General features: G+C 49.2%; 1 protein-coding gene across 3 annotated transcripts in view; it reads left to right on the top strand.

Annotated features, from left to right (window-relative positions):
- The window catches only part of Spock1 (SPARC (osteonectin), cwcv and kazal like domains proteoglycan 1), a 454,175-nt gene that overhangs the window by 363,075 nt on the left and 72,709 nt on the right, over positions 1-18,391 (top strand). For all 3 annotated transcript variants that reach the window (XM_038334014.1, XM_038334016.1, XM_038334015.1), the window contains one exon: positions 17,099-17,213. In XM_038334014.1, coding sequence (XP_038189942.1) covers positions 17,099-17,213 — 115 coding nt within the window. The remainder of the gene's footprint in view (positions 1-17,098; positions 17,214-18,391) is intronic.

Genomic DNA, 18,391 nt, shown 5'->3' with positions numbered 1-18,391 from the left:
CTGTTGTCAAGCAGAGGAGACAAAGCATCTCATGGGGATGGAACTAAGATGTCTTTGTAAGTGATCGGCTCAGGTGCCCTGGGCTCCATCTCAGAAGTGGAACAGAGACTCCGTGACAGCTGTGGCTTCCCAGGTCTTTGTGGGGCTGAAAATGGAACTCAGGCACTGAGCTGAACCCAAATCACCATCCCAGGTAACTCTCCCCACTCCAAGCAGGACTCTATTTAGAGATACATATGGTTGAGCATCAGGGTTAATGGGCCCACAGCAGACACACAGTAAGCGAGGGCTCAGTGTTGGCCTGAGACCCGTGTGCACTTGGTTTTATTACGATTCATACTTTTTAAATATCTTACTTTTCTGGACCATAGTAGGAGCTCACCAAATATTAGCTGAATTAGTGATGTTTAACATCTACCAAAGCAGTTATTATTATTTCCCTTGGGTACAAGAGTCAACTTCCTGGGAAGATCTGAACAGACGCTGGTATGTTTCCGAGTTTCAGCCAGAGGCTTTACCCCTCTGCCATTCCAAGAAGCAGGAGGTACAAGGACTGCAGTGGCTGACATATTGCTTCCTTGGGAGGCCCACAGTGACATTCTTCTCAGGCAACACAGGGACAAAAGTAATTGATGAGCTTAATTATCTGCAGAAAGGACATGATGGGGGTGCCTTGCTGTCTGCCATACAGAATTCCCTGAGACAGAACTGTATACGGTACAGCGTGGGCTCCACAAAGCAGGATATTCCCCCACCCCACCCCCATTCACAAACTTCCCCTCTCTCAGGGTATGGTGTTATGGTGCTTGAAAAATCACTCTGTATGAAACACAAATTACATTAGATGGAGAGAAGCTAGCTTCCTGCGGATCACAGTTGCCCCACCTTAATGAACTTTAGCCTGATTAGCCAGGTTCCAGAGTGATACCAAAATGAGCAATGGAGAATGGGCAGGGTAGGGGTGTGTGGAGCAGACTAGTCCGAGCTTTCTAACTTTGAAACGGGAAGTCCACAGAGTAGCTTGGAGCCAGCTGACGGTGGAATTTATCATGAGTATCGGGGCTTTGAAGCTTCTCCCTTTTCCCAGACCTTCATAGGCCAAGGCCTGGTCCTATAGTAGCCTGGGTGGTGGTTCTGCCTCCAAGCACACAGGTAGAAGAGAAAGCCAGACTGCTGGGGTGGTTCCCCTCCTGTCACATTTCCTTAGAAGCCTCATGCCTAGTGTGTGTCGTCATTTAAGTATTTCTAGCACTTTCACCATGACATTTGGTGTCTTCCTGTCCCCAACACCTCTTCCCTCATCCCTGGTTCCTACTTCTGCCCCTCTTGTACCAATTGCTCACTGAATGGAAAGGTCAGCATACATTTTTAGCATCCTACCCCAAGACTGAGCTTTCTGCAAGGAGTCGCTCCTCCTCTCCTAGTACCCTGGTGGGTAGATTAGATCTGCTTCGTTCTGCACATCCCAAGAAGTTGAGCAGGTCATATTTGGCACCATCAGAGGCCTTGGTTCCACCCAGCTTCGCCAGTTGGTCTTTATCAAGTCATGACCACTACGGGGTCACTGGGCCATAGCTATGGTCTCAGAGAAAATATCACAACAAAGGGGAAGGATCTACATGGAGACATTTCTGGCCTTGTAATGAGCAGTGAGACCGTTAGCCTCTGACTTTTGTCTAGGGAAACATTGAACAGGGTCAGCTCCTGGGCCACCTGGTCTGGCTGGCTCATCTCTCATTGGGTTCTTATAAGGATGGAATCAGTTCCTGGGGGGGGGGGGAAACCTGTAATCAGAAGGGAGGGAGAGGGCAGTCTTGTCTGCCCTCACCAGTTTCACACCTCAGTTCTATCATCAGAGAACGGACTGTTGCAAGGACATTTTATTACTAAATGTGTTTGTCACAGAGATGATGCCAAGCAAAGAAAACCCTCTTTGAGCTGTATGCCTTTCTCTGCTGAGCACCAAGAGGTCTTTCATCTCTAAGCAGTAAAATCAGGCAGTAATTCAAAGTTCAAGCTGCAGTTTCATTTTAAAACTATTCCCCCAATCTTGCTGCATTTGGTCCAAAGTCTTCTGTGGCTTTTTTTTTTTTTTTTTTTTTTTTTTGGTCACCTTTATCTCTGGTTTTATTTCTGCTGACTCTCATGAACATATAATCCAGGGCTTTATTCAGCAAGACATTTGGGGTGTGTTTTTTCCAGTCAAAGGAGGGGTGGGATAGAGAAATTACACTAAAGGGCAGTTATAAAAAGCAAGGTTGAATAGTGGTCGATACTTATCTTGCAAAGGCCCAAGGTGAGATTTTAATGGCTGTTTTGACCTTGGTGGATGTTACCTTGGGCCAGGAGTTGGTGGAAATGCTTGGTGGGCATTTGTTTTCTCATTCATCATAGCTCATTGAGGACAACAGAGATGGAAGCCATCCTGACTAGCCTGTGAAAAGACCTTTGGCCATTTACTCCTCCTCCTCCTCCTCCTCTTCTTCTTCTTCTTCTTCTTCTTCTTCTTCTTCTTCTTCTGCTTCTGCTTCTTCTTCTTCTCCTCCTCCTCCTCCTTCTCCTCCTTCTCCTCCCCCTCCTCCTCCTCCCCGTTCTCCTCCTCCTCCCCCTTCTCCTCCTCCTCCCCCTCCTCCCCCTCCCCCTTCTCCTCCTCCTTTCCCTCCTCCTCTTCCTCCTCCTCCTCTTCCTTCTTCTCTTCCTCTTCCTCTTCCTCCTCCTCCTCCTCCTCTTCCTCTTCTTCCTCCTCCTTCTCCTCCTCCTCTTCCTCCTCCTTCTCCTCTTCTTCCTCCTCCTCCTCCTCCTCCTCCTCCTCCTCCTCCTCCTCCTCCTCCTCTTCTTCCTCCTCCCCCTCCTCCTCTTCCTTCTTCTCTTCCTCTTCCTCTTCCTCCTCCTCCTTCTCCTCCTCCTCTTCCTCCTCCTCCTCCTCTTCTTCCTCCTCCCCCTCCTCCTCCTCTTCCTTCTTTCTTCCTCTTCCTCTTCCTCTTCCTCTTCCTCCTCCTCCTTCTCCTCCTCCTCTTCCTCCTCCTCCTCCTCTTCTTCCTCCTCTCCCTCCTCCTCCTCTTCCTTCTTCTCTTCCTCTTCCTTTTCCTCTTCCTCTTCCTCCTCCTCCTCCTCCTTCTCCTTCTCCCTTTTTTAACCAGTGAAGGCCGTGTAGGTAAGAGAATGCAGATCTTTTAATCCAGAGATTGTGAGTCAAGGCTCTAGGCCCTAGACCAGGAGCCAGGAGCTTTTGCCGTGTACAGCTCCTGATAGCATGGCACAGAGGTTATGAGAACAGACGGACCCTGGGGCAGTCATTCCGAAGGTGCCCTGAGTCTAGAGTCCAAGATGCCAGTCTCAGCTGAAGACTAAGCATGTCAGCCAGGCGTCTACATAGGCTCCAGTCAGTGTGATGTGCTCCCAGTAACAAAGTGTCCCTGTCACCTGTTTTCCCCTGGTTCAGACTCAGGAAACAATGAGTCTGGAGTCACAACAGAGCTATTCCTGGGACCCTTTGTCACAGTTATAGGTGTAATGACTTTGTCCTTCCTTGTCATTATGGATGTGGTCATCCCACCCTGGCCTTTGCGGCTGTAGCAATGTTCCGGTCCTCCATCATTTCTTCAATGTACTCCCAGTTTCTTTGGTGATAGATGTGCCAGGCCTTTGGTGGATTCTCTTCCCTTGTTCAGTTTTTCTTCAATTCACTAATAACTAAAGGGCCCCTGCCATGGTCACATGGTTTCCTAAGTGCCTAGGATGTTTATAGGAATGAACAGAGCAAGGACCACGAGCACCCTAGGAACAGGGGTTATGACATCCAGGAGAGATTGCATCTCTGTGCCTTCCAGATGCAAAGATGACATAACTCTGGGCAATGTCCCTTGGGTCCACTGTTCCTTTGGGTACATTTCACAGAGATGTGCCACCAGCATGTGACTTGGCTTGGTACATAAGGCAGTCCCTTTTTCCACCACTGTGGGTTGCAAGGATGGAGAACTCAACAATAAAACATCTTGACCTGAGAGCACAATCAAGCATCTTAGCACAGAGCAGACATCCACATAATGGAGCAGAGCATGTCTTCTCTCTTTCCTCTCCAAAGCGGCTTCCACTCAGCAAGCAGGAGTTCCGAGCCTCAGTTTCTTTGTGTGTTAGATGGGCGTTACGGTTCTTCCTGTGGTGGGGCAGGGTGAAAATTGAAGGAGAACTTAGAGGTAGAGTTTTAGCATAAATCCTAGGTTCATAATTAGCTGTCCTGTGCTTCATGCGATTCCTTTGTAAGCCATGGCTGCTAGTGCTGTGAAGGACGGAAGCATACAGGGACCTGCGCAATGATGGAAACACAGATATATTCCAGAAAAGTCCTGAAATCCCACAGCTGCGTTCTCACATGGAAGAGACTGTCAGAGCAGGGATGGGACTGTGTGTAGCTAAGTGAGGGAGATGAACGGTGAGAGGAGCCTCTCTAGGCAGGGAGGGCACTTGGGGTGGGAGAGGTGGGGAGTAGGGGTGAAGCAGCCACAGAGGAGGGGCTCTGTTGACACACTAGGGCCGTGTTGTTGGAGAGAGTCAGGATCAGATGGTAACTGAAGGAAAACGAGCACGTGACCACTCCAAGGTGGGGTGGAAGAGGAGGTTTTTATGTGACGGAGAGTACAGCCAGAGAAGAGTTCATGGCAGGAGAGAAAGAAAGTCGCAGATGAAACACGGCCAGTAGACCGACTTGGGCCTCGAGAGAAGAGAGTGAGAGAGGAAGAGAAGAGAGACAGACAAATGAAGACACAGAGAAATCCAAGAGCAGAGCCAAGAGAACCAAGAGAGCCTTATGGCCAAAATGGCAGGATTACATAGGAAAGAGAAACAGGGGTGAGGGAAGCTAAGCCTCTGGAATGGAGTGGTTTAGGGTACAGGGCAGGGCAAGAAGAGCTGAGAGGAGTCACAGGTGCAGGGTGATGCTGGTGGGGCTTTGGGCATGTGCTGGGGGCATGTGCTAATAGGCACCTCACTTAGCCATTTGTCTGAGTTCTGGGCCTGATAGTGACTGACCTCATAACTATGGCTTGTAAGGAAGAGCTTGCAGTTGGGACCTGTTTCAGATAGGGTAGGCAGGAATGAATGATCAAGCCTTGAACTTGTTTCTGACCTGGGTCAAGATATACCCAAACCTGAAGTCAAGAGGTGAGGGATGACTTAATTCAGGTGGCTTCACTGATGAGGAGAGCAGCAAGCCTGCCTAGGATAGCTTAGCTGGCAGTTAGATGCAGGGGGAGAGCGTCCTTCTGTCCATCTACCTGCGCAAAACTTTATCCATCTCGATTTTTTTTTAGTGCCATATGTGATTTGAAAGGTGCTTTCTCTAATTTATAAGGATACAGGTAAGAAGTAGCATCCAAATGCAGGGCCCAGGAAACTCAGAGATGGACAGGTTCCAGAGCGTGTGGCTCCCTTCCATAGGCTCCTGGGGATCAGACAGCAAAGCATCAGAGGGAAGCTCCCAGGACATGGCTGAGAGGCCTTAGGTGGACCATGGGAGGCCTGGATGGGGATGGATGGGGCATCACCAACAGCCTTTTCTACTAGGCTAAGAAGCTGGGTATCTGCAGAGGACGTGGAGCGGGAATGGGTGTGAGCTGGGGTGGGTGTCTCCAGTAAATCTGCAGTTAACAAAGACCATTCAGGTGTGAAGCTGTTGAAGGAGAGAAAGAATGGAGGGGAAAGCAGGGCTGCTGGGAGAGACAGGGGAAGGGGAGAGGCTCTACTGTCTGCCTATGCCAGGAATGCTGCTAGCCTCTGGCTGTCCATGCCGCCTTCTTGAAGGCTGCAGGCTGGCAGCAGGGTTATCTTTATTTAGTGATAAGGAAGGAGGCGTGGAAGGGTTATGCAAATCACTTGGGTTCTCACCTCGGGTGGTTCCCAGGAGCTTGAGGTGTCAGATTCCCTTCTAAGCTCACAGTAAGAGGTGTAGACAGAGCCCTGACAGACATCACCCCCCACCCCCTCCTTGCATCCCAACCCCACTTCAGCTGCCCTCCTCCCCCTTTGCCTTCTGACTGTGGAGGACACTGCCCTGCATCCCACTGGCAACCCACCCACACGGGCACAGCCAGCTGGGAGAACAGGGTTCCAGAGCTTCCCCCCACTACCAGAAAATGAGGACAGGCAGGAAAGAGATGGAATCCCCGGGGCATTTACAGGCCAGAGAATTTGTTTTAAGCATTATGGGTACCCCAGAACACTGTCTTCCCTTCTTCCCTTTCTCCTGAGCTGCCAGGTCCTTACACCCCAAGAGGTAAGAGAGACAGGTAGCTGTTGTCCTGATGTCTACCCTGCCTTTTACACCTCTAGGTGTTCCCTGCGCTGTCTTATGTCCCTCTCTCCTTCCCTCCCTCCCTCCCTCCCTCCCTCCCTCGCTCTCTCTTTTCCCCCCTCTCTTTTTCTTCCTGCCTTCCCTCAGGAGCTTCCAGTGTGACTTCCCTTTCTGTTCCTTTCTTCTGTCTTATTTGTGTGTCTGTTCTTGCCTTTGCTCCTCTCATTTGTGACATGGAAGTGTTAGTCGTAACTTTCTGCTGTCTCTGGGATGATGGCTAATTAACGAACTTCCAGCAAGCCCACTTTCTCCAGGCACAGACTTATAGCAATCACCAGGGTTTATCAGCAAGCACAGCTTTCTTAGGGACATGCTGCCGGGCCCTAGTCAACTTCACAAATCTTGTCCTGTGAACCCAGCTGTGTTCTGAGACTCTGGCTGGGCTTCTCTGGATCATAGACTCCTCAAAATGCTTCTCCAGAGAGTTCTCCTGGGAATATCAAAGGTTATCTGTACCCCTAGAATAGCCGCAGGAAACTTCTGCCCCAGAAGACTGAGACTCAGAGACTGAGTTCTATTGTCAGCAATTTCTGGAACACAAGGGCAGGAACTCTCATTTTCTGATCCAGGGCTGTGGAAGAGCAGCTTCATTCTTATTCCTCATAAGCAACCACAGTCAATGTCTTTGTCGCCAGTGAGAGACACAGACTCTAGTGAGGTAGGCCAGCTGCTTCTTCCTTCCAGCTCCATGTCTTAGCCTTCAGCGGGGACCTTGTCCTCTCCTTCCCCTGCGTCCCTCTGATGTCATGTCTCCATGCTCACCCCTCTTTCCCCATTGAGCCATCCTAGACGCTCTGAGAGATGTGCTCTGAGAGATGTTGCCAAAGCTCTGACCATCGTAAAATACCATGCAGCATGGTGCCGGGGCGTCTTATCCTATACCATTACCATAGCGGCATGCAGTGTTTTGTGGTACATAGCCTGCAGATGAACATGCTCTAAGCATGCCAGGCTCCCGAAGGAGATGCCCGTTTCCCTCTAGAAGCAGGCTGAGAAACCGATATGTCAGGATGGTGTGGGAGTCTAATGGATTCACCCCGGGGCACAGAGGCAGGGGCCTGGAGGAAGGAAACTGGAGCGGGTGGGGAGTGCTGAAGCAGCTCTGGCTCTGGTCGTGTACTGGCTACCCCTGGGCCACCATCCTTTATTTCTGGGGCAGTTCAGTTACTTCTCAGAGCTCCTGCCCATTAGGACTGGGAGAAGACCTAACCTCACTCAGTCAGTGCACTTGTGACTGTTCTGGGGTCCCAACCTGGTCTGAACCGATGGCTGAAGCAAACATATATCCCCAGCCAGCTCTGCACATAGACTCTTCTTCTTGTCCCTTCACGCGACATTTTCATCAAGCCCTTGCTATGCCTATGTGCTATTCTTGGTACTAAGAGGAAACAGGCCTGGGAACTTCTTCATCTGTTCTGTCCCCAAAATTCTAGATGGAGGAGACATGCTGTATAAATTTAGAACTATGAATTATCTACAGCCTTCAGAGGTTTCCAGGCAGAGCAGACAGCAAAGAAGGAACTGTCAGTGATCATCAAAAGGAAACCCTACAAATGGGGAGCCAAATGCAGAGGCCAGAACTAGGGCTGACTGGGGCGCTGGAGAGCGTGCCAGGTAGGGAAGACCTGTGGGGGAGCAATCCTCTTCCCCTGCAGACATCACACAGAGCGGGTGACCACACAGAAGCTGTGGAAGCTGCAGAACTGAGCCTGTTACCGCGTCTCTGCCCTCCCCGAGGGGGGTTGAGAAAATGTCATTTTCCCTCAAGCCCCCTCGTGTGGAGTCTTGCGTCTGTCTCGGGCATTCACGTGGGAGACTCGGCACTGGTTTTGTTATCTACAGCTCATAGTCACTTCATTCAGTTTTTCACTGGAAAGTAAACAACTGGAGTATGAATTGACTGGAATCCGCGGCCGCCCCCCCTCCCTTTATTGAAAGGCTTTGCCAAGTTATTGACAGGGTCCAAAAGACGTGGAGAGGTAAGGTGAAGAGACCAGCTACACACAATCAGCTGTCTTCTAACCTCAGTTTCTCCGTGTGTTATGCGAAGGAGAACCCTTCAAGGTCTGAAGTATGCGAGATCATGCACAGTCATTTCGCCTTCGGCTGAGGCCTGATTGTTCCCATCCATTAAAGATTTTATGTCTAGGCAGAGCCTCAATCGTTGGCTTTTTAACAATTTATTGAAGCCTGTTCTTTCCTAAGGGCTAGCCAGACAGATCCTTGAAGCCTCAGCTAGGATCTGGGTCCTGTCACTGCTCATAAAGAGCCCGCCCCCTACTGGGGAACAGAAGCAAGGGAAGCGCTTGCTGGCTTCAGTAGCCTTTGCTTGGGGCAGCCAGGCAAGGGATTCTGGGAAGAGTCTCTAAGACCTACTAGGCAAAGCACGTTAAAATTCCTTCCCAAGCTATTGACTTTATAATTGCTGAGTAAATGAGGAACCTCAGACAGAATGAGATGAGTTCTGTCCATTATTGCCAAGATATAGAAGCTGTCATTCTCCTACCCTTTTGTGCTCTGTGTGCTTGCATCCGGTCCCTCGAAGCACTTGGAAGCAGACTACAGACATTCTGATGAGTAACCCCTGTTAAAGAAAAGGGTGTTCTTCTATGTAACTGTCTTAGAAAGCATTTACTATTGCAATCATGGGAAGATAATTTCAAAGCATTCCCAATAACATAACTCACAGTAAGATCATGAAAACCTTTTGTAGCTTTGTGTAGTTATTATGACCTAAGCACTGAGGAGATTTGCCTGTCATGTTTGTTTCCACCTTCTTCAAGTTTGGCAATTTTGACTGTAGTATTAAATAATTTTAGGTTCATTCAGTTCATGTGCGTGAGCATATTTTGCCCACATATATGTAAGTGTGTCCCATGTGTGTACCCAGTGCAGGCAGAGGTTAGAAGAACATGTCAGTCAGATCCCCTGGAATTGGAATTACAAATGGTTGGGAGTTGCATGTGGGTGCTAGGAACAGAACTTGGGTTCTTTGCAAGAGCAACAAGTGCTGTTGACCCCTAGGCCACCTCACCAGCCCCAATGGGCGGCAGCGTTTTATAGAGCCACTGAAGTCCCTTTTGGTAGCACATCTGCAGGTGCAGGCCAGGCTGCTCCACTGCGGTACTGACTTGGCATCTTGGCCTCTCTATTAAGAGGTGACAGCTACATATTTTATTGGAAATGTACCTTCTCTTTTAATTTGGCAGGTATTGTTTTCTGAAGAAGGGCTCTTTCTTAGCAGCTTGGTCTCCAGTTAAAAGTTCTGCCCCCTTTTGAAACTCTTAAATCTTATAGGAGAGACAAGTGGGCAGAAGACACAAGTAAATAAATATGCATAAAAGACTCATACCTGGGTCACACACAGGTCAACCATCAGTTTGCTCGAGACTGACCCTGGCTGATGGAAAGATGGCTAGCCTTATATCACTGCCCAGGGCTTGAACGGCTGGGGGCTCTCTGGAAGGAGACAGAAAAACAAGGGAGGGGCCTTTGGAGCCACCCATGCAGGCAGGTGTGCCTTCCTCTTGCAGTCAGTCAACGCTAATGGGGCATTTGTTCTAGGCTCTAAGCCAGTAGGACCAAGGACTGTCCCCCATGGTGTTTAAATGGCAGGGGAGGGGAGTCAGAGAAGTGGTGTGTGTGTGTGTGTGCGCGTGCGTGCGTGCGTGCGTGTGTGTGTGTGTGTGTGTGTGTGCGTGTGTGTGTGTGTGTGTGTGTGTGTGTAATGGGAGGTCTGGAATTCTGTGTGGATGACCAGGATCTGAGTGGAGAAATGGATGAAGTCAGCGGGGGAGAGAGCTATAGACAGAGGAAAGTGCAAAGGCCCTGGGGTAGGGGATCTGACTCCGCTGGAGAAGCCGCAGTGGGGCTGGTGCAGCTGGAGAGGAGCCGAAGTGGCCATCTGACTCCAGCAGGCAGCAGCCGCTCACTGCTTCACGCCCAGTTATTAAAGCCAGCAAAGCCTGGGGATTATTTCCCCCCCTCCACTGCGACATGATTTTGGGCGAATGAAAACAAATCAGAACTCATCAACTGTGAACAAAATTGTCAACTGTGAACCGTCAACAGTCTGGTTTAAAAATAGATGGCAGGTTGATGAAATACAGTTGGAGAAAGCAATTTAAATAAAATGTTAAAAATAATACCCCAAGCGCGCGAGACCCGGCGAAGAGTGTGGAGACCTGCGTGAGCAATGAACCCGAGAGAAGTTATTAGCTTTGCTTTACAAATCACAGGAGAGAAAGATTTACTGGCCACTTGCAGGAAACGCTCACTCACGCTGACGTATTGGTGGGTGCTATGCAAAATGGGAGCAAGGACGGGCTGGGAAATCCGCTAGCTCACTTAGTTTTAAGTAGGTCAGTGCTTTGAGCGCCTCTACATGGTCATATGGTGCCTTCCTTTCTCTACTTCCCAGATGGTTGGGAAGGCACTTGTGTTCCAGCAGACCCAGGGTCTAGAAACTTCAGGGAGATTTATTTGTGTGAATATGGAGGCTGGTCCATGCTTAAATGATCTCACCTGATTTCCTAGTTTCTCAACTCATTTCCTGTGTGGAGTTAGAGCTAACTATTCATATAACCACTTTTTATAAAATTAATATAAGACTCGAAATTTCCATATGCCCCCTGTCCCACCACCGGGCATGAGTCACAAGAGACATAACATGGTTGATTTCTTCCTACCCAGCTCCCTGACACCCTAAGACTGCTGTTCTGTGATTTGTTTGGTTTGGTTTGGTTCATCTTGTGTTTCTTTCCAGTAGACCTGTGCCATCTTGGCACAAAGATTTACGGTTTTCATCTCAAACTAGAGCATCTCCTTGTCCTGGAGTCTGCGTCTTTTTAAACACTAGATGCGACGTGTATCAGTTAGCTTGGCTGTCACAGCAAAGAACTAGAAACCGAGCAGTGTAAATGATAAAGTTCCCCTGTGGTAGCCCTGGAGGTTGAATATTTGTGATCAAACAACCAACAGAGGTTGGCGCATTCTGAAGCAGAGCCACTGTTCTCTTGGTCCGTGGTGCCTCTGGGGGTCTGAGGAGTTCCTTGGCTTAGAGAAGAGTATCCTATCACTTCATCCCTGCTTGGTATATCTGTGTTCATGTGGTCCTTCCTTGTGAGAACACCAATAATGCTGGCTTCAGGCCTACCTCAGCCTGCTTATGTGAAGCCCCCACTGGTAAAAAAAAAAAAAAAAAAAAAAAAAAGTCTGAGACTCATTTGGACACAGCTTGCACATGGGATGGAGTTGGTCTCTAGAGGGAGGTGCACTTCCAGAGGGTAGCTAGGGCTTCCCTGCAGGCAGCTGCAAAGAGGCTTCTCTGCAGTAGCCTCTTCTGGGGTGGGCGGAGCTGGAGGGATGGTTCTCCAGCGGGCAGTGCACTCTCAACCTTTCTCCCAGTGGGCATCTTTCAGACCTTCTCTTGGAGGTCTCCTGCTTTGGCTCTCGTGAGCTGTGAGGAGCCCAGAGCCTCTTCAGTCCAGAGGATTTGCTAACACTTGCTTCCTCTGTTTTACACTCAGCATCAATGGCTCTTTCTAAAGTGACAGACAAGTTACACTAGACCCTTTTACTAGCCCCCAAGAAGGTCACACGTTCCAGTTTTGTTTGGTTTTTAACTGCCTTGCAGTGAAAGCTGAGCTTGGCTCACCACGTTCTGACTGCCTGGCTCCTCCCTCTCTTGAGGGCGGGTGGAGAGAGGACCAGTCTCCCTTTCCCACATCTCCCCTGCAGACTCCTTCATTCTCTTGTGATGCTCCATTCTCTACTGCCTCTATCCCAAAGAGAAAAGTACCGCTATACGTGTCTTGTTATTACAGCTAAGTTGGGAGCTGGATAAATCAAGGCTTCATCAGCTCAGTTGGAGGAAGCCCAACATCTCGGGCTATGTACCTGTCTCTAGCGGGGGGCAGTGGAAACACTTGCAGTAACCGCTCTCCCCTAGTTCTCATTTTCTGAGCAGGCCTGAACTAAGGGCACAGCATAACTGTGCTGTAATTATTCCTAAACCTTTATATGTGTTTCCACTGCCCAGTCGGCTCTGTGCAGTCAGCCAGCTCTGCCTGGGGGCCCGTAACCTAAAGCTTGGGAGAGGGAGGCCGCACCAGCTTTGTAGAACTCCCTCAGCACGAAGATTTTCTCTCCGAGAGTCACCAGACCCCTCTGGGTAAGGTGGCATAGAGCCTAGCTATTGCCTCCGCCCTGGCAACAGCCTGGTGAAGAAGGATGGCATTGCGTCTGGGAACCTAACTTACCTACTGGGAAGCAGATAAGAGAAGAGCTACAGAAGGGAATGTTTATGGAGATGCCCTAGCCTCGAGCCACAGGCCCTGGGAATACCTCTGCCCAGTTGCCCGGGGACAGCCTCTATCACATGGTACGGGGGCTCCCACAGGTGTGGTTCAGGATTCCAGTTCAGAGTTTCTGAGAGGACAGCCCCCAGTACCAGGTAGTGAGCAGCCTTTCAATGGGACAGCATGGTTCTGGCTTGGTGACCACCTCTGGAGAAGCCTGTATATTATAACATGTATGATGTCTAATATGTGAATCATTTATATAAGTTGTTAAGTCCAGCAGCAGCAAGGTTAAAAAGGAAAGCTGAATTCAAATGTGAAGCACATTTTTATGATGCATCTGTGTGCCCTGCCCTGCCCTGCCCTGCCCTGCCCTGCCCTGCCCCCTAAGGAAGTCACCATCGCTTAATGGCATTTGTTGTACCCCTGTTATGAGTTTTTACTGTCTCTGTCTATATGGGTATTTGTATAGCCTGTTTTGAATTTCTAAATTCAATCAGAATTCTAAAAATTCAAATAAAATGGTGGGATTACAGCCATTTAAAATCTCTTAAATTTATTTTTATTTTATGTGTTTAAGTATTTTGCTTACATGAATTGTTTTGCCTACATGTATGTGTATGTACCATGAGGCTACCTTGTGCTCATGGGAGCCAGAAGAAGGCATATAATTCTCAGGAACTAGAGTTACAGGAGGTTGTGAACTACCATGAGGGTGCTGGGAATCAAACCCAGGTCCTCTTGAAGAGCAGCCAGTGCTCTTACCTGCTGAGCCATCCCTTTAGCCCCAGGATTACAGCATTTTGAACCTCACTTGCACGTCACGAATTGTCCTAGAAGATAAGGTGCCCTTGAGCCTTGAATCTGACTGGCAATATAGAGATCTCAGTGGCTACTGTCTGGAATATAGAGAAGTCGGTTGTCTCTGCAGACGGTTGCCAGGGGAACATGAGAGGAGATGCTGCTGCTCAGCCAAGCAGGCTTGGTTGCAAGAGGTCATGTCTGGGTCACAGGACACGGGGTTCTGGCTACTGGTAGGCAGGAGGACAAGGTTGACTCTGCCAGTAGCCCAGGGCACGCATGAGACTGAGAGACGTATGCTGAACGTGGGGCTTCAGGACGGACAGACAGGCAGGTCTCCCAGCGGACACCAGTAGAATGTAGGGTAGGATAAACAGCTGAGATGGGGTACCAGGAAGTACTGACTTCCTTGTGTAGGCAGGCCAGGATGCTCCGGTACAGAACAGGGGTTTGGGGTTTGCGGAATGCACATTACTCTCCTCTTCCTGCCTTTTGCTTATTGTTCTATTTCTTGAATACCTACTGTGTGCCAGGCTCACTGAGGTCACATCAGGTCAGAGGTAAAACAGGAAGTGGGACTTTCCTTGCCATGCTCTGTGGTCTAGAAGGAAGCCAGCCAGTCTCCCCACACAGAGGCTTACTGCAGCTGTGCATGGCTTCAGTTCTGTTCTTCTGCCCTCTGAGTCCCCGGCAGAGGAGGCAGCTCTCCTGTGGCATGTAGCATTTTCAGAGCTTGGCGAGAAGTGCAGATGAAGCAATGAAACTGGTGCCTCTAGAAGTGTCTGCTGGCGCCTGCTCCTTCAGCCGCTGACCCAGCTGCCTGTCATATCCGCTCACTTTGTAGTGCTGAGATCAGGGGGCAGGGGAGGCAGGTGTGGGTCACAGGACAAAGGGCCATGGGCACGACCAATGTGTAGACTCCCCACTAAGGAGTTTGGTGAGGGAAAATATTTGCATCTATAACAGACATGGCGGGAAGTTACAAAAACGAGGAGGCTTTATGATGAATTCAGGCAAAATTTGAACTTTACAAAATAAATTTACACATAAAAGAATTTTTTGTACCTAAATAAAATTTAGAGAGTCTGTGGGAAAACTAGTTTGTAAACCTCCAATCTGAAGCTGAGGGTTGTTTAGAGAGCCAGCCCAGAGGAGGAAGAGGAGATGGAGGAGAGGCTGGAGAAGAGATGAGGAAGGGGAAGGGATGGAAGGAGAGGGCACTGGCTGGGCATCCGCACTCCAGCTGTGCATGTGCCGTGTCTGTGGCTTAGTTTATGCCAGACTTGACAAAGCTAGCGTCCCCTGGGAAGAGGGAACCTCAGGTCAGGAATTGCTTGTGTCACACTGGCCTGTGGGCAAGTTTGTACAGCATTTTCTTGATTAATGTTTCATTAGGAGTGTCCAGTCCACTTCGAGTGGTACCACCCCTGGCCAGGTGGTCCTGGGTTGTATGAGAAAGCAAGCTGAGCAAGCCACGGGGAGCAAGGCAGTAAGCAGCATCCACCATGGTCTCTGCTTCAGTTCCTGCCTCCAAGTTCCTGCCTTGGCTTCTCTTCAGGATGGATTGTCACCTGAAACCCAGTAACCCTTTCCTCCCCAGGTTGTCTGTTGTCAGCGTGTATCACAGCACCAGAAATCAAACTAGGGCACAGTGCTGTTTGAGGAGAACGTTGACACAGGTGGCCTCTGGCTTTCCTGCAGTTCATCCCGCTGCCTGCAGGCACATCCCATACCCAGAGGTCTTTCTGCCCTGGCTGTATACACCCATGAAGTCAGCCTTTCCATATAGCCCCTAACACATGGCGTTTAATACCAAGTCAGAGTGATGTTGGATGCCGGGACCTGGCTTCGTTTCACAAAGTGCCCCTGTCCTGTGACCACACTGGTCATGTGCTAGGCGTTTCTGGATCATGTATAGAAGGAAGCTTTGCATCGAGATGGAGATTGCTCTGCCGTTGCCCCTTGGATGGGTGACAGCTGGATTTATACCCAGGGATCTCAGAACCTTTAGAGCTGTCTGTAAAGCATCGTTTGCCTGATTTTGTAGTCAGTCTTGGGACTGAATATCCCGTTTGCTCACAGTGAGCCCATGTCCACCTGTACTCCAGCGAGTTTCTTTGCAAATGCTGGCGACTTCTTGCAGGATGATTTGTGTTTTCTAAGGGCAAGGACTGTGTCTGCTCTTCCCTTTCTTCTAAATGATTCCCCGTGGCACCCGATAAGAGATGCATGCTGAGTGGGTGCGGAAGTTCTGTCTCTCTCTCCTTTCTTTGAACTTCCACCAGGTTCGCAGGCCCTGGGCCTTTGCAGGAGACTGATTATATGCAAGCCTTGATCCTGAGAAATTGACAGGCAGAAAGGGAGAAAACTCAGATAGCTCATCTGGGCCAGAGGCAAAGGGGCAGTAGGTACAGTTTTAGTGCTCTGAGCCCCCAGCCATGTAACAGAAACTATCTCAGGATGCTTCACAGCTTGGCTCTGAAGCCAGACGTGCGTTTGGCTAAGTGCTGAGGTCGTTTATGAGTTATTTAACCTCAAAGAACCTCAATTTTTAAAATAATATTAAAAGTAATAAGAATGAGGAACCCACTGTGGTCTAGGACACCTGTAAATACCTTCTCTCTCCTACTTGTGCTTTGAGTTCATTGAGATTTAAATGTAGAGTTAGGAGAAAGGGACCCAAACGCCACCATTGCTATCCATAAGAGACGACAGGAGGTTGTGGCTTCTAACATTGAATCCTAGAATTAGATAGACTTTCCATTGTGTCTCAGGCCAGTTACAGTAGGGCTCTAGCCCACAGAAGACCAATGTAGACTTCAGTCCCAGACAGGGGAGGCACAAGTTTTCATTGCGCTCTGAGAAAAAGGGGCAGTGCACCTCAGGGGCACCATCCAGACTTGGAAAGGAGGTGGCCGTGCATTGCTGTGGTTTGAATATGGAATGTCCCTCAGAGACTCAGGTGTGGAATGTTTAGTCTCCAACTGAGGATGCTATTTTCAGAGAGTCTAGAAACTTTAAGAAATGGAAGCTATTTGGAGGAAGCAAGCTGGCTGGCAAATGCCCTTGCAGCCTGTGTTGTCTTATGTCCGGTCCCGGGCTCTGGTCTTTCCTGTTTTGCTTTCTGTCCATCGTGATGCCAGTGTTTCCCTCAGGGCCTCCCACCATAATGAGCTGAAGCCATGAGCAAAACAAATCTTTCTTCCTCTTAAGTTGTTTGTAACCAGCACCTGTCACAGTAATGAGAGAGCTGGTTACTAAGAACGTTCTCGAGCGCTTCCTCCGTGTGGGAGGATTTGTTGGGAAGCCTTCAGCGCTGAAGTGGGAGGGCTTCATGGGTCATATAGAACTCCACATGCATTAAGATTCAGATAATCTTCGTATTTTATAAATGACGACAGTTGAGCCTACAGTTAATTAAAATTAGCTTCCCTGTGCTTCCGCTGTAGTTTGCAAGTTATCTGGCACACTTTGAAAAAAAAAAAATGAAAAGCCAATCTCAAGTTAATGTTCTGAAAGCCAGACAGGGTAGGTCTCTCCCTTCTCCATCTTTATCCCCTTAAAGCCAGGATGCCAGCTGCTTCCTGGAAAGCTGAGCAGGAGTCTTGTGAGCTGTGTTTTGATGGTCTGCCCTGTCTCTCTCTTGCAGTGCAAGTTGGAATTCCATGCTTGTTCTACAGGCAAAAGCCTCAGCTCCCTCTGCGATGGGCCCTGTCCGTGTCTGCCTGAGCCTGAGCCGCCGAAACCCAAGGCAGAGAAGAGCGGTGAGTGGTCAGGGCAGGCTTGCGTGGGCAATCCTGTCTCAGCGCCAGGGGCCAAGCTTGCGACAGAACTGCTCATGCCCACGAAGGGAATAGGAACTGAGCTGAGAAGTAAGCTCTCCAGCTTCTGCCATTAAGGAGAAAAAGATGAACAGAGGAGCTTTGAACACACCTGGTAGGCCAGGGTGTGTGCTAGCTTCTTTCTGTAGTTTAGCTCTGGTGTGAGAGGGGCAGGTTTTCAGCATCTAAGACCATGCCTGCCCTTGGGCTTATCATTCTCCAACTGCAAATTCTAGGCTCCTTTGAGTCTCTCGAAACCAAACATCACAGAAACGGCAGAGATACCAGGCAGAGAAGAATGTTTTCCCCTAAGCATTTCTTCATCAATACACTCTACTGCAGCCCGGTCTAAAGCCAAAGGGCAGATAAAGGGAGCAGCTCCCTGGGACCCCTGTTTCTGTCCATGGTTGAGAGGGCTGGGACCCGAGGGCTTCTTGGGGTGCTTTCTAATGGAGAAATCCTGTGGCCCATTGACCGTTGTCCTTCTGAAACCCAAGTTTTGAATTGAATAAGTGACACTGCTTGTTCTCAGCTGTGACTGGCTGCTTCATAGGTAGTGTGTGCGTGTGTGCGTGTGCGCGCGTGTGCACGCATGTGAACACGTGTCTTGCAGAGCTAGAAGTTTCTTATGACTGAGGAAATGAACAAGATGAGAGGAAGTATGATTTTTATTTGCCATGTGGTCTCTGCTAAGACAAGTAGCTAAAGACTCCAAGTTCTGGTCCACTTCAGAAAATTACAGCTCTTTGGAAGGCTTGTCTCCAAAGAGCAATGTGGATCATGAAACACTGTGATCATAATCTATCAGCAAAGATTACTACGGATTTCCCACTAGCCAATCTCATTGCATTTGAGGCCAATTTATTTATGTAATGGCATTAAGAAAACTTTGATATAATATATAATACCTCATTGTATTTTGGTGAAAAAACACCCAAGGCCACGGTGTTAAAGTTGCAGGTATTAAAGAGGTCAGCTGAGGAAGTAAGACCCTTTTAGGTCAGGTCCTCGACCTCATCACTAAAGGAACGAGGGGGTGTGCACAAAGGCCCAGCAGGAAAAGCGAATTTAGAAAGTGGGAGAGGAAGAAAGCCAAAGTCTGCACCCGGTGGTAGCATGGG

This window comes from Arvicola amphibius, chromosome 6, assembly GCF_903992535.2.
Source record: "Arvicola amphibius chromosome 6, mArvAmp1.2, whole genome shotgun sequence".
Classification (NCBI taxonomy): domain Eukaryota; kingdom Metazoa; phylum Chordata; class Mammalia; order Rodentia; family Cricetidae; genus Arvicola; species Arvicola amphibius.
This window is presented reverse-complemented; position numbering and strand designations above follow the sequence as displayed.